The sequence below is a fragment of the Pteropus alecto genome, unplaced genomic scaffold (assembly GCF_000325575.1).
Source record: "Pteropus alecto unplaced genomic scaffold, ASM32557v1 scaffold23, whole genome shotgun sequence".
In the NCBI taxonomy this organism is placed as follows: Eukaryota; Metazoa; Chordata; class Mammalia; order Chiroptera; family Pteropodidae; genus Pteropus; species Pteropus alecto.
Window position 1 is genome coordinate 4,250,590 of NW_006435837.1, and position 13,468 is coordinate 4,264,057.

At 34.8% G+C, this 13,468-nt stretch overlaps 1 protein-coding gene and 1 non-coding gene across 10 annotated transcripts in view; one reads left to right on the top strand and one right to left on the bottom strand.

Annotated features, from left to right (window-relative positions):
- The first annotated feature begins 4,732 nt into the window (after positions 1 to 4,732).
- Positions 4,733 to 4,851, top strand: LOC112479559. Its single transcript, XR_003046229.1, has one exon. It is a non-coding gene; the product is annotated as a 5S ribosomal RNA (ribosomal RNA).
- A 3,518-nt stretch (positions 4,852 to 8,369) lies between these two features.
- The window catches only part of PPEF1 (protein phosphatase with EF-hand domain 1), a 106,707-nt gene continuing 101,608 nt past the window's right edge, over positions 8,370 to 13,468 (bottom strand). For all 9 annotated transcript variants that reach the window (XM_025046634.1, XM_025046632.1, XM_025046633.1 and 6 more), the window contains 3 exons: positions 11,069 to 11,232; positions 9,876 to 9,960; positions 8,370 to 8,983 (listed from right to left, as the gene is read on the bottom strand). In XM_025046634.1, the coding sequence (XP_024902402.1) occupies positions 8,775 to 8,983; positions 9,876 to 9,960; positions 11,069 to 11,232 (458 nt within the window). In that variant the 3' untranslated portion in view covers positions 8,370 to 8,774. The remainder of the gene's footprint in view (positions 8,984 to 9,875; positions 9,961 to 11,068; positions 11,233 to 13,468) is intronic.

Consider the following 13,468-nt stretch of genomic DNA (forward strand, 5'->3'; position numbering starts at 1 on the left):
AGTTCACAAGAGGAGCAATAAGAAATGTGAGTTAACCACAGATTTAGTAGAAATGAAAAGAATCTTAAGAAACTGTAACAAGTAAATGTGAACAATTGGATGATTTCTTTGCGAAATTGAAGCCACCAAAATAAACCAACTTAGAGACCAATCAGCAGCAGTCTACCATGAAAAAGGCTCCAGGACCACACAGGCCCACAGCTAGGTTTTAGCCGACCTTTAGAGGACAAATAAGTCCATGTTCTTAGTACCTGCTTTTCTCACACTGAACGTGTACACCGATGACCTGGGGCTCTTGTCAAAATGCAGAATGGATTCAGTAGGTCTGGGGTGGGGCCTGAGACTGCATTTCTAACCAGCTCCAAGATGATGAGGATTTCAGGCAGTAGGAAACAAAGATATAAAGTTCCCCATTCATTTTACGAAGCTAGCATAACATAAATACCAAAATCAGACAAAGCTCATTACAATAACACATTCTCAACCTCAATTTCATTTATAAATATAGATGCACATGCTCAATAACATATTAGCAAATAGACTCAAGCATGAAGTAAAAGAACTAGAAAGTGCTTTAATATGAAGAAACCTAGCAAAATGACTCTTTATATTGATAAACTGAGAGAGAAAACCATATAAGCATATTATATGCTAAAAGCAGCCATTTCTAATAAAAACTTTAAGTAAAATAGGAATAGATGTAAACAAAACTAAGGATATTTATCAAAAACCAACAACAAACATTTTAAATGTCAAAACACTAAAAATATTTAATTAAAATCAAGGAGACTAGGATGTACACTAACACAATTAATATTTAACATTGTTTTAGGGCAGTAGTTCTCAACCCCAGATGCCCATTAGAATCATCTGGAAAGCTTTTCAAAAATATATACCAATTGAATCTCTGAACCTAAGAAGCCTAGCACTAGAAATTTTTAAAAAGCTTCCTGGCTGACATTAATGTGCAGGCCTAGTGTGAGAACCATTGTCTTAGAGGCTTCAGCAAATGCAACATGCAAAGAAAAGAAAACAGGTATAATCTTGGGGAAAGAAGTAGGGTTGCCAGATAAAATACTGAACACTCAATTAAATTTGAATTTCAAATGAACAATGAATAACTTGTTTTAGGATAAGTATGACCCATGCAATATTTGGGACATACTTATCCTAAAAAAATTACCCAGTTTATCAGAAATTCTTATTTAACTGGCACTCTGTATTTTTGTTTGCTATACCTGGCAACTCTGAAAGAAGAGATATATATTATCTCTGCTGATACTATAATTGTCTACCTCAAAAATCCAAAAGAACCTACTAAAAAACTTTTAGAATTAATAACATTTGGTAAGGAGGCTGGATACCAGATACACTGCAACAATAAGTAATTTTTTTTCTTACTCTAACAATGAGTCCTAGAAATGCTAATCAGATTAAGTTTTCCATTTATAACAGTGGCAAAAAAAAACTATAAAACATTTAGGAATAAATTTAATAAGAGACATAACCCATAAAAGGAAACCTATAATACCCTATTAAAAGACAGAAAACAATTTATGAGCAAATGGAAAGATAATTATTCTTATATAAAAACTGTTAATATCATAAAAAATGTAAAATTTCCCAAATGTAATGTATAAATTGAATTCAATTTCAGTTAGAATCTTAACAGGGCTTTTCTGGGAATTGTATAAAATTATCTTAGAGTTCATATGAAGAAATAAATATCTAAGAATAACTAAGGAAACTATGAAAAGAACAGTAGAGTGAGACTTGCCTTACCAGATACCAGAGAGTTCTATGAAGCCACAAAAACCAAATCAATATAATATTAGCATAAAAATATACAAAAATTAAAGGAAACATCTAAAAAGTCTAGAATTAAATACTGGTATATTTGAGAAATTAGTATATGATAAATGTGGTTGTTCAATTCGGTGGAAAAAGTGTGGTCTATTCAATATATGAGGCTGGGACAAAAGGGTATTTCTATAAAGAATAACAAGTAACAAGTAAATAAGCCACATATTATAGTATATAAAAATGAACTCTTGAATATAAAGACTTAAATGCAAAAAATAAAAATCTTGTAAGAAATTCTGGGAGTAGATATATCAAAAACCAACAACAAAGAGGTCTTTCCTATCTCTCTTTCCTAGAGAGATAGGAAAGACCTCTGCAAGTCTAGAATTTATAAAAACAAATATGGATATATTTACTATTTAAAATATAACAACTTTTGTGTGGCAAAGTCAACATGAACAAAATCAATCAACAGTAGATTTGCAATAATTTGTAACAAACACCAGAGGATTAATTTGCATACTATACAAAAATATCTTACAAACTTAGAAAAAAAGATGAATAGCCCAAAATAAAAATGAACAAAAAATATGAATATTCAATCTACAGAAGAGCAAGTTCAGGCACATGAAAAGATGCTCGAATTCTCTAGTAGGGCATATACATTAAAGTACTTTTATAATTTTATACTCACCTGATTCACAAAACATAAAACTATGCTGGTAGAGATGAGAAAAAGAGAAATTTCCATACATTGCAGATGGAAATGGTATCACCAAAGATTTTTTGGAAGACGATAGAGCAGCAGCTCTCAATTTTGAAAGACAATGCTATAGTAACCAGCAATTTGACTTCTGGTAGTTTGTCCCATTAGCAGGGATGGATTAGTATGCCTATATAGGGACATATCTTCAATATTTATTGCTTTGCCTAGTGGTCAAGAGCTGGAGACAAAGTAAACACCTATTAAAAGCAGGACAGCTGAATAAAGAGTGGTCCTCCATAGCACTGAATTATTATATAGTGATTAAAAAGAAAAAAATTAATGAACAAAACTGTTCCTGGCAGCTCTGTCCATAATAACCCCAACGCCTATTAGTAGTAGAATGGATAAAATAATTCTGCTATATTCACACAACAGAGTACTATACAGTAACCAGAATGAACAAACTACAACTACATACAACTACATTGTGAATGTTATACAGAAAAGTATGTACTGATTGGTTCCATTTATATAAAGCATAAAACAGGCTAAAAAAATCTATGCTGTTACAAGTCAGGATGATGGTCACCCTTGAGTATGGGCGGGGAGGTATATGGAAGGAGGCATGATAGGGATTCTGGGACACTGGTAATGTTCTGTTTCTTGATCTAGGTGCTGGTTACATGGTTGTATTCAGCGTGGAAATCCACCAAGCATACACCTATGATTTGTGCCTTCAAAAAAGAATTAGAGCCATTATAGCTTGCAGGGATTTCAACTAGATGTTGCTGGTTGAGAAAAACAGAATGCAGAAAATTATGTATAATATAATCCTATTTTTATACAGCATACAACAATAAAACCACCTTGATTATGTATTACTGTGTATGTAAATGTATGCATATATGAGGACATATATAGGTCTCCAAAGATTTATATGGGACAGATAAAAATATGGAAGGCCATACAGTAGGTTAACATGGCTTCCCTAGAAGAGGAAGAAGGGATGATAAGGGCCATGCTTATGTTGGAGGAGGCAAGGTAAAAGGAAAAAAATAAGTGCCCTTTTTTTAAAGTATAATATGATCCCATGCATGCAAAAACAAAAACAAACAAACAAAAAAACATTAAAGAGGAAAATTATTTAGAAATAATTTCTACCAAAGTTTAAAAATTGAGACCTGGTAAATAACACATAAAGCACCATGGCATATTATGAACACTCAATCATTGTCCAAATAAAAATATGAAGCCTCAAGATTATTAACAAATAGCAGTGGATACAAAAAGTCTGTTTATCAGCTTCTAGTAATTTAGTGGATTAAGACAATCTGAAAATCCTTTTACTATAATCACGTAAAGGTACTGGGTAAAATGTAACGATTATTTTAAATGTACAGCTAGAGCTCACAAATAATAAAAGCAAATCCCTAGGTGCCAGAAACACAGAGAGAAGTGACAAAGCAGAGGGGTGAGTGCTTGAGCTAATGAAGGTGAGTGGGTATGTGTCTCCAGAACCCAGGGGTTTGGTGTTAATTCCCACGGAGCAGTAGCAAATGAGGCTTTGGGCTCTGGGAAGGAGAGAATTGGAACTGAGAACTTTCCATAAAGCCAAGACCCTCAAAGGACTATTCTATTTATGAAAGGATTTAAAAACAAGAGAGACTAGAGGACACAGGGCTTTGGGTGGGAAAAAAAGAAAAGCTCTCTGAAGATTCAAAACCACAGGACCACAATTCACATTGGTTTTACTCTACCCACATAGTTCAAAAACTCCAGACAAAAAGTAATGAAAGAATTGTTCCTCAAGCAGTGATACTCTCAAGGCATGAGGCAGAAGCAAACAAAAATTTTTCTGAAGAGATGCTCTCACATCCCAAATATCATGGGATTTTCGCAGAAAAAAATACCAGCCCCACTAATGATGAGTTCACAATAAAAAAGGACAAAGTCCAAGAGTGAACAAGTCAACCTGATCGAGTCTACATATATGACAAACATACAATTATACCTCCACAAACTCCAAATACAGAGATAACTAGAATGAAATTATAAAATACATAAAATGACTGGACTAAACCTTAAAAAGAGCAAGCAGAATTTTTTAAAAAATTAAATAGACCACTACCAACAAAAAAAAAAACATAATGTACCTCAGAATAAACCTTTTTAAAAAGATTGCAAGAATAATAATGAGAAATTCTGTATTAAAAAACATTAGAAGTCTATGGCCATGCCACCCTGAATGTGTCCGATCCCATCTGATCTTGGAAGCTAAGCAGGGTCGGGCCTGGTTAGTACTTGGATGGGAGACCACTCAGGAATTCCAGGTGCTGTAGGTGTTAAAAAAAAAAGAGAGAGAGAGAGAAGACTAAAATAATTGAAAAAAATATGTACAATGTTCATGGATAGGAAAACTCAATGTAGTAATGATGGCAATTCTATCCAGATTAATCTATAAATTTAATATAGTTTCCATAAAAATCCAACAAGATTTCATGGAATTGACAAGCTGATCCTAAATTATGTAGAGGACTAAAGGACCAAAAAAATTTTAAAGAACAACGGTGAGAAAGAAGGGATTCATAATACCAAATATCAAGATTATTTTAAGTTCTAGTATTTCATACATGAGATAGTCATGAGATGATAGACCAAAGAGACCATTGGATCATAACAGACAGCCTAGAAACAGAGCTTACTATATGACAGAGGTGACATTTCAAATTAGTGGGAAAGAATGAACTACTCAATAAATGGTGTCTCTGCACCATGCTCCCACATTTCCAGTGAATGAAAAAGCTAAATGCTCTGGAAAAGCAAAATTTTTTAAACTTTTGAAGAATATAGTTGGTTCTCATTACTCACGATAGTTGTATTCTATATGATCACTGTGACCAGTGAATTAGCGAATCTGAAGCATTGTTCCTAGGGAAAATATAGGGTTTGATCCCTATGAGCCTCTGGTCACATTTTTGTCAATTGATCAATGACATAACCTTGTTTTATATGTGTTTCTGTTGAAAAACACCTCAATTAATATATATTGATGATTGATTAACACTAAACTCACGGCCAGCAACACTATAACCCATGTCTGAATAAAGTTTATCTAATACGTGTAGTTTCTCCATAAGGCACCTCACAGCTTTCTTGCACTTAAGGACGCTAGACAGCATTTCAGTACTACATTTGGGGGCCATGTTAAACAGCAAAATCACCAACAAAAAGCAAAGAAATGAAAAAAAAAGTGGCACTAAATATACTGCAAAAAGGACCTTTACTTACAGTATGAGAGCTGGAACAGGAAGGTAGACAGTTGCCTTTTTAACCCCAGCTGGAAATGTGTGACTCTAAATGTTCATTATTTTGCACATGGCCACCATAAATATTGATTTTAGGTTATAAATAAATTATAGTGAGTAGGTGAATTTGCAAATACGAAATCTGCAAATAATAAGGATCAACTGTATCTTTAATGATATTTCCAGGGTTGGAAAGGATATTTTTGTTTTTAGACAAGATGCAGAAAGCACAAATTATAAATGAAACGATTGCCAAATTGGATCAATTGAAATTTAAAACTGCTTGAAAATATATGTCAAAAAAGAAAGTGAAAAATCAAGTCATAGACTGGAAGAAGATATCTATTCCCCAAATAATGAACAAAGGATTAGCATCAAGAAGAATTACAAAGTTCTTAGAAATCTGTAAGAAAAAGACAAGTAGCTACAGTATTAGAATGAGCAAAGGATAAAAACAAGCATTTTCTTAGAATAGACTGACCAACAAACTAATAAGATGCTCAATCTCATTTGTAATAAAAAATTATAAATTAAAAGTAAGGTATTTCATAACTCTATCCATCTATCTTTCTATGTGCTTTGTAAAATTTAAGTGTGGTTAAGCACAACTCATGTCAGACAGAAGTTTTATAACATGAAATGACAAACTTTAGTAAAATCAAAGTGCATTTTTTTAGGTAAAAATTCTAACAAAGGCATATAATTAATTCCAGAAATTAGAAGCCCAAGGGAGAAAATGAGAGTTCCAGAAAGAACCCTGAGAATAAATAACCAAACAATATTCAGGAAGCAAGAAGACTCACCCAGTACTGCCAGAGACGGGATATTTCTTAAAACCATTATCCCAGGATTATCAGTGGATTTTCATGTGAGGTAATGGGGCAGAAGGTCTGTACACATTAGGTTGTACACATGTAGAACACTCATGTTTCAGATTCTGTTCTTCTGGAACCATGAACTGTTAGCATCAAATTCTGTACCAGTCAGAAGCAGGTTCAAACTCACAGGCACAAGTTGGCACCCCACAAGAACAGACTCATGCCTCAGTCCATTTGTATTGCTTCTGGCCTCGGTGATGAGGTCATCCTGCAGAAGCCAGGCCCTTTTGCATGGAGTTAAACACACACACCTGGCCCAGAAATCAGAGAAGCTGACAGGATCCAGGGAAATGTAGAGTGATTGCAAGTCTAGCTATGTTTTACACTAACAAGGTGAATCAGCAGCTCAGCAAAAGTATGGAGGAGCTACATGATGGCTGTGCTTCCCTTTGCCTTCCAAATCTCTCAAGAATCTCCCTTGTGGCCCATCTTAACCAGAAACATACAAGGGAATTCTGAGAAATGTAGTTCGGCCTAGTCAAACTGACACATTACAAAGCTACCACATTGTTTAATGGTTAGGTCTCTTCAGACTCTTCCTTTGTTCTTGAGTCAGCTTTAGTTAATTATATTTTTTCCTAGGAAATAATTCATTCTCCGACTTTTTAAAATTATTGGGATAAAGTTATTCATAGTACTCTTGAGAACCATTTTTAGAAATTTCTGGTAGAGATACAGTTATATCCCCTTTTTGCTCATAAATATGGTTATCTTCTTATTTCTAATTTAACTGCATTATGATCAGAGAATGTAGTATCTTTGTTATCAATTGCTTGGTTTTTGAGATTTTTCTGTGGTCTAACATGTTTAATTTTTATAAATGTTCCACGTGTGCTTGAAAATAATGTGTATTCTCTAAAACTGATTGCAGAGGATACACATACAGACATATGAGCAGGTGGATTAATTGGGTTGTCCAATCTTCTATACATTGATTTTTTATTTATATGATCAATTACTGACAGAGGTATATTTAAAATCTTCCTCTATCAATTTCTCCCAGTAGTTAGATCAATTTTTGCATTACAAATTTTAAAGCTCTGTTACTAGATTCATATATGTTTATAATTATTATATCTTCCTGGTGAATTCCTTTTAGCATTCAGTAATGACTTTTTTTATCCCTAATGATATTCTTTGCCTTAAAGCCTATCCTGTCCAATGTTAATATTGTTATGACTTAAATAATGCTTTTTTTCTGCCCCCCGCCCAGAGATTTCTTTTACTTTCCTGCCAGCTCAGCTATGCATTTAAAAAAGATATTTCTTACATTTTATCCATTATTTCTGGTGTGTATAACAGGCAAGGTTATTATATATCTACTCTGGCATATTGGTAGATCTTGAAATTCTCAAACTTAGAGAGAAAAATTAAAATATACTTACCATTAAACAGAAATCTTATTATGTTTGAATGCAATTAGAATAGCAGAATAAATTGCACAATGTATACATAACCAAGGCCCAGTCTTACCAGTGAAGGTGTCAAACCATATTAATTTTAGGGCTCATTCTGAATGTATTCACTTTGTATCTCCAACAGACAAGAATATGCTCTTTCAAATAATACACTCCCACAGCTTCCCCCAAGAATCTGATATGGCCCCCACCCCTAAAGAGTGATTCCCCTACAATTGAGAATCACTGGTTTACGTATCGCCAAAAAAGATTACAGTTGAAAGGTGCAAGTATTTTATTCTAGTAGTAGTTTGGTATTCCTCTTCCTATCCCTCAGCCACTCACAGATGTTATGTTTTTCTTTGATGCTCTGTGGGTTCCTTTCAGTATGTTTCCAAACTTCTCTGATCTCCTGGTTAGGTGGCATCTGAGACCAACACTAGGCTCAAATCCATTTTCTACATAGAAATGTGTGGGTCCGAATCACTGGAACCAAATCTATCAGCTGACATTTAGCCTAGTCTTACGAATAACACCTTACTAGGGACTTCTAATACCCACACTATACATCTGTTTATGGCATAAATTGGGGTATACTTTTCTCTACTACTGGCTATGAATTGCGAGGGTCCTGGAAAAGATTGTGTCACTGGCTGTTTACAAGGAGAGAAAGCCCTAATTCTTGTTACACATGCTTGGTGTCTGATTTGTTCAGATGATCTAATTTATGCACCACATAGAAAGCCTTCAAAAACTCATTAAAGTCGATGCTTCCATCTTTGTTTAAGTCCATTCTTCTAGCAAGCTCTTCAACTTGGGATTCATCAATACAAATATTGTAGTGACTATTGAAAAGATTCCACATGGACTGAAATTCTTCCATGGAGATCAGACCTAAAAGAATATAGGGGAAGGCTGTTCATTTTAAGACCCACTTAAGGGAGGGGTCGGGAAGCCATACTGATTGACTAGTCCCAATTAGCTCTCTAACATGCCTGACCATCAAGATACTGAAGGAAATAGAAAAGTGAGATTGTGAGTATAATAAACAATACGTCACTTTAAACTACCAAGTGATCCTGAGATTATTCTAAAGCTGAAATGAGTAAACAGTGAAGGAATAGGGGTGGGGAGATTGTGGATGTGGGACTATATGTGGTATAAAAATTACAAGATCTAAAATCTAAGGGAGAGGGACGTGGAAGGAGGGCAGAGAGGAGAGCAACAGCAAAGCAGAGAGAGAAGATACCCTGGGACTCAGTAAGAACATTGCAAACAATGGCTCAGCCATTTTTTATAGGTAATAATTTACTTTTGTGTTTTGATTATTGATTTTTTTTGGTGTTCAGTGATCTCTGCAGTTAGAGATATTCTGGTGATTTTTTTAAAGTTTGAAAATAAGTAATTGTACATCGAAACTAAGCAGAAAATGAGTTTTCATAGTCCTCAGTCCCATAAACAAAAGTAGAACTCTAGGAATGATTTTTATTCCCAGGAATAGCTATGTTTAAATGGACAGTGAGCTCTCTTTTCATCTGTGCTATGATTTATAAAAGGAGCTATTCTTGTCTGACTTGTGGATACATAGGCCTATATAAGACCATATGGTCTTGAATACAGTTTGTAGCCAAACTAAAATAACAATAATATTAAAGAAGAGTCCCCTTCCACCTCTGAGTTAAATCGAATTTGGATAAAGAAGCAATAGATGAAAATAGTTCTGGTTTCAGAGAAACAGACTAGCTTTTGCTTTCTATTGCTGGTGAACTAATCAAAGTTCATTTACCTGAGTGATCGGAGTCAATGACATTAAAGATGATATGCAGGTCAGATCGGTATCTATACAGAGTTTCAATTAGAGCAGACTGAACCTAAAATAAAGATTTTCTAAGTGTTAAAACACATAGAATTAATAACACAAATCATTTTAGTAAACATAACAAACACAATACATCATCACCAATTCAAAGTATGTGATTTAGACAGATGGAACCCAACCCTCTTTAATCAGATAGAAGACCATGCTCTTGAGTTTTGGTGCATTTGTAGTTGTGCTCCACAGAGCACAGGGCCGAAGAGGACCAGGAAGCAGTAAATAACAACAGCCAACATTTACTGAGAACACCTTGTGTGCCAGGCTCTGCATTATCTCTTCTGTGAGTTGTTTCATTCAGTCCTCAACACAGCCCCAAGGAACAGAACTATTCTTATGTCCATTTTACAAATTAAAGAACAGAGTGGTAAAGTAAGTTTCCCAAGGTTTGCATAGCCAGTAAGTAGGATTTGAATCTCAGTTGTCTAAAGCCAAGGCCTGTGAGCTCAGTCACTGCGGTAAACTGCCCCTTATGTGAAGCTCAAAGCCTCCTTCTTGTGGATATTTGAGGCTCCCACCTACACTTTTACTTTCCTTCTCTCTGCTTTTAACTTCTCATCTCCCCTGCAAACAATCACCCCAGTCTTAGTTCCCATCAGCTTTCAGCCCAACATTATAACTAATTGCTGATGAGTTGTTAACTAATGAATACTGGAGGTCTGACAGCTTTCCCTGAGGTATTCCCATTTTAATAAAGAATTCTAAACTTTCAAAGTCTCTAAGGTATAAGATGTCATGTCAGTAAGTCTATATACTCACAATTTAATAGGGAATATGTTGAGTATTTTAAAGGGTGTGTTATATAAAAGAATGGATGTCACATCTACTCTTCTGCTGGACAGCCCTTAAGAGAAGAATCACACATTTGACATGGATTTGCTTGCAGAACCTTTTTCTTCTTTTTGCCTATCTTCAAAACATGCACATTTCCTGAACAGACTGCAATGTACCTGGGCAAACATCCTCAGGCCTTTCCTAAGACTGCCACTCTCATTCATTATATGACCCTACTCCCAACTGTTCAAAGGACTATAAATTATGCTTATAAGTTATCTAAAGGGTGTTTCATTGTGGCCAGGATATAGCCAGGGCTGTGTTTCACTTGCCTCTTGCACAGGCTTCTGAATGTGCATATCATCAAAGCAGGACATGTAGTCAATATTTCCATCTTTGTCTGTGGTGACCAAACGAGTTCTCAGGGATCTCCATGGTAAGTTCAGCCCCAAAACGTTCTCCATGGAAAAAGCCCACTGGCCCATAGGAAGTTTTCCTAACAGTATTGGATGTAGAGTTTCATACAAACAACAAAAAAAAAAAAAAAAAAAAAGAAGAAGAAGAAGAAGAACAGAAAATAGCTTATTAATTGGCTGATAATTTGATAAAGAAATGCAACCTCCTCAGGGGAGCCAGTGGGAAGCTTGGGGTTTGAAGCCTGAGTGCCTCCTGTCCCCTTACAATTTGTCCTACTGGGCCCCACGGCTCCGAAAAACTAAAGTCTTCAGTGTTCCACAGCCTTTCCCCTTACTATTATGTGTAAGCAATCAGACTTTAGGTGTTAGATTTCTTTTTCCTTTTTCTGATTAATGAAATAAGGTATGTTTATAATAGAAGATTTGAAAATGCAAAAGGATATAAAGAAAAAATGGTATAAAGGATAAAAGATTACTTTCATTTTTAACATTTTGACATATTATTTACCTCTCATTTTCCTAGGTAATATCCTTTCATCCCTTAATATTATACATAGTTTTTCAAAATATACATATCTTTATTTTTTCCTGATTATTAAAGATATGCTCATTTGAAATGATTTTGAATAAACAGAAAACAATGTTATTATTTCTAGTGTTTTTCATCTGTATATAAACATGTATGAATGTATATATTTTTTATCTTTCTTAAAGCCAAATATACATTGTACTCTAATATATGTCTTATATACATGGATTATATATGGCAACACACACATCAAAAAAAACATATTTATTCTAATCCGATTGTTTACTTACAAAAAATCATGAACATCCATCTATGTTAATAAACATAGATCTACATCGTTTTAATGATTATGAAACTATTTCATTATTTCCTTAGGATCACTCCTAGAAGTGGAATTGCTGGGTAAAAAGGATATGTACATTTTTAAGATTTTTGATATATATGGCCAAACTGCTTCCAAGAAAAACTATCCATTTACACTTCCACAGGACCATTTCTTACACACTTATCTACTAAGGATATAATTCATTTTTTTAAATTGAAGTTTAACAAATACAGAAAAGTTCATAAAACAAATACAGAGCTCGGTGGATTATCACAAAGGGAATTCTTATGTAAGCACCACCAATGACAAGAAATAGAATACTGTCAATATCCAAAAAGCCCTTGTGGCCCCTCACAATTACTATCACCTCCCACTTTCCCAAGGAGAGCTGCTATATTGATTTCTAACACTATAGTTTACTTTTTGCGTTTTTGATCTTTACAAAAATAGAATCACAAAGTATATATATGGGGAGAGTCTGGCTTCTTTTGTTTAACACTAAGTTCATAAGATTCAGCCATGCTGTTCCATTTAGTTATAGTGTCTTCATTTTCATTCATGTATATAGTATTCCTTGGTATAACTACTGACAATTTATATATCCATTCTACTGTTGGTAGACATTGAGTTATCTCTAGTTTGGGGCTACCACAAATAGTGCTGCTAGGAACATTTCTGTACACGCCCCTTTGGTACATTGAACCTATAGCTCGGTTTGGGGAGAGTTTATATCTTGACAACACTGGCCCTTGAACATAGCAATATCTAGTCATTTATTTCAATCCTTTTTAATTTCTCTTAGTACTATTTTAGAAATCTCATATATCAATCATTTAGTTTCTTCCCTGGTACTTGATTATCTATTATGAATGGTATCTTTTAAGATTTTCATTATCTAAAAGTTAACTGCTGGATATACTAGCTATCAATTTATTCCCACTCAGTTCCAGTTCTACAGTTCTTTGCCCTGTTTTGTAATATTGGAGCTGAACTCTGTAAATATTCCTTTTTTTGTCAATTGTTATAATGTTAGACTTTGTAAGCAGAGCGTGCAGGAAGAATGCTCTAAGACATAGCAGAAGAAATAGTTCTGGTGTGCTTTGCTTCTTGCATCTACAGCATAGCATGGTTGCCAGAGGTGTGTGGGAAATGCAATAGCATTCATTCTCTATTGAATTTCACTGACACCACAGTGGGTGCCTCACTTACCAACAGTGTGTGGAAGACACAGTGGTTCATAGCTCAAAGAGTTTTGCTGGCACCACATTGGGTGGCTCCATCTTCTCTGATACTGGTGTACTAGCTGCAGACCAACTCTGACCTGAGACTACTTGGTAAACTTCCACCCCACCCACACCCTCTCCAGTAAGGTCTGAATCTTAGCCTTGGTTGGGAGTCGAGGGCTCTTCCAAATTTGTTCCTTCCTTGGGCACTCTCTCTCAGCCTTAGAGAGAGTAGCTGT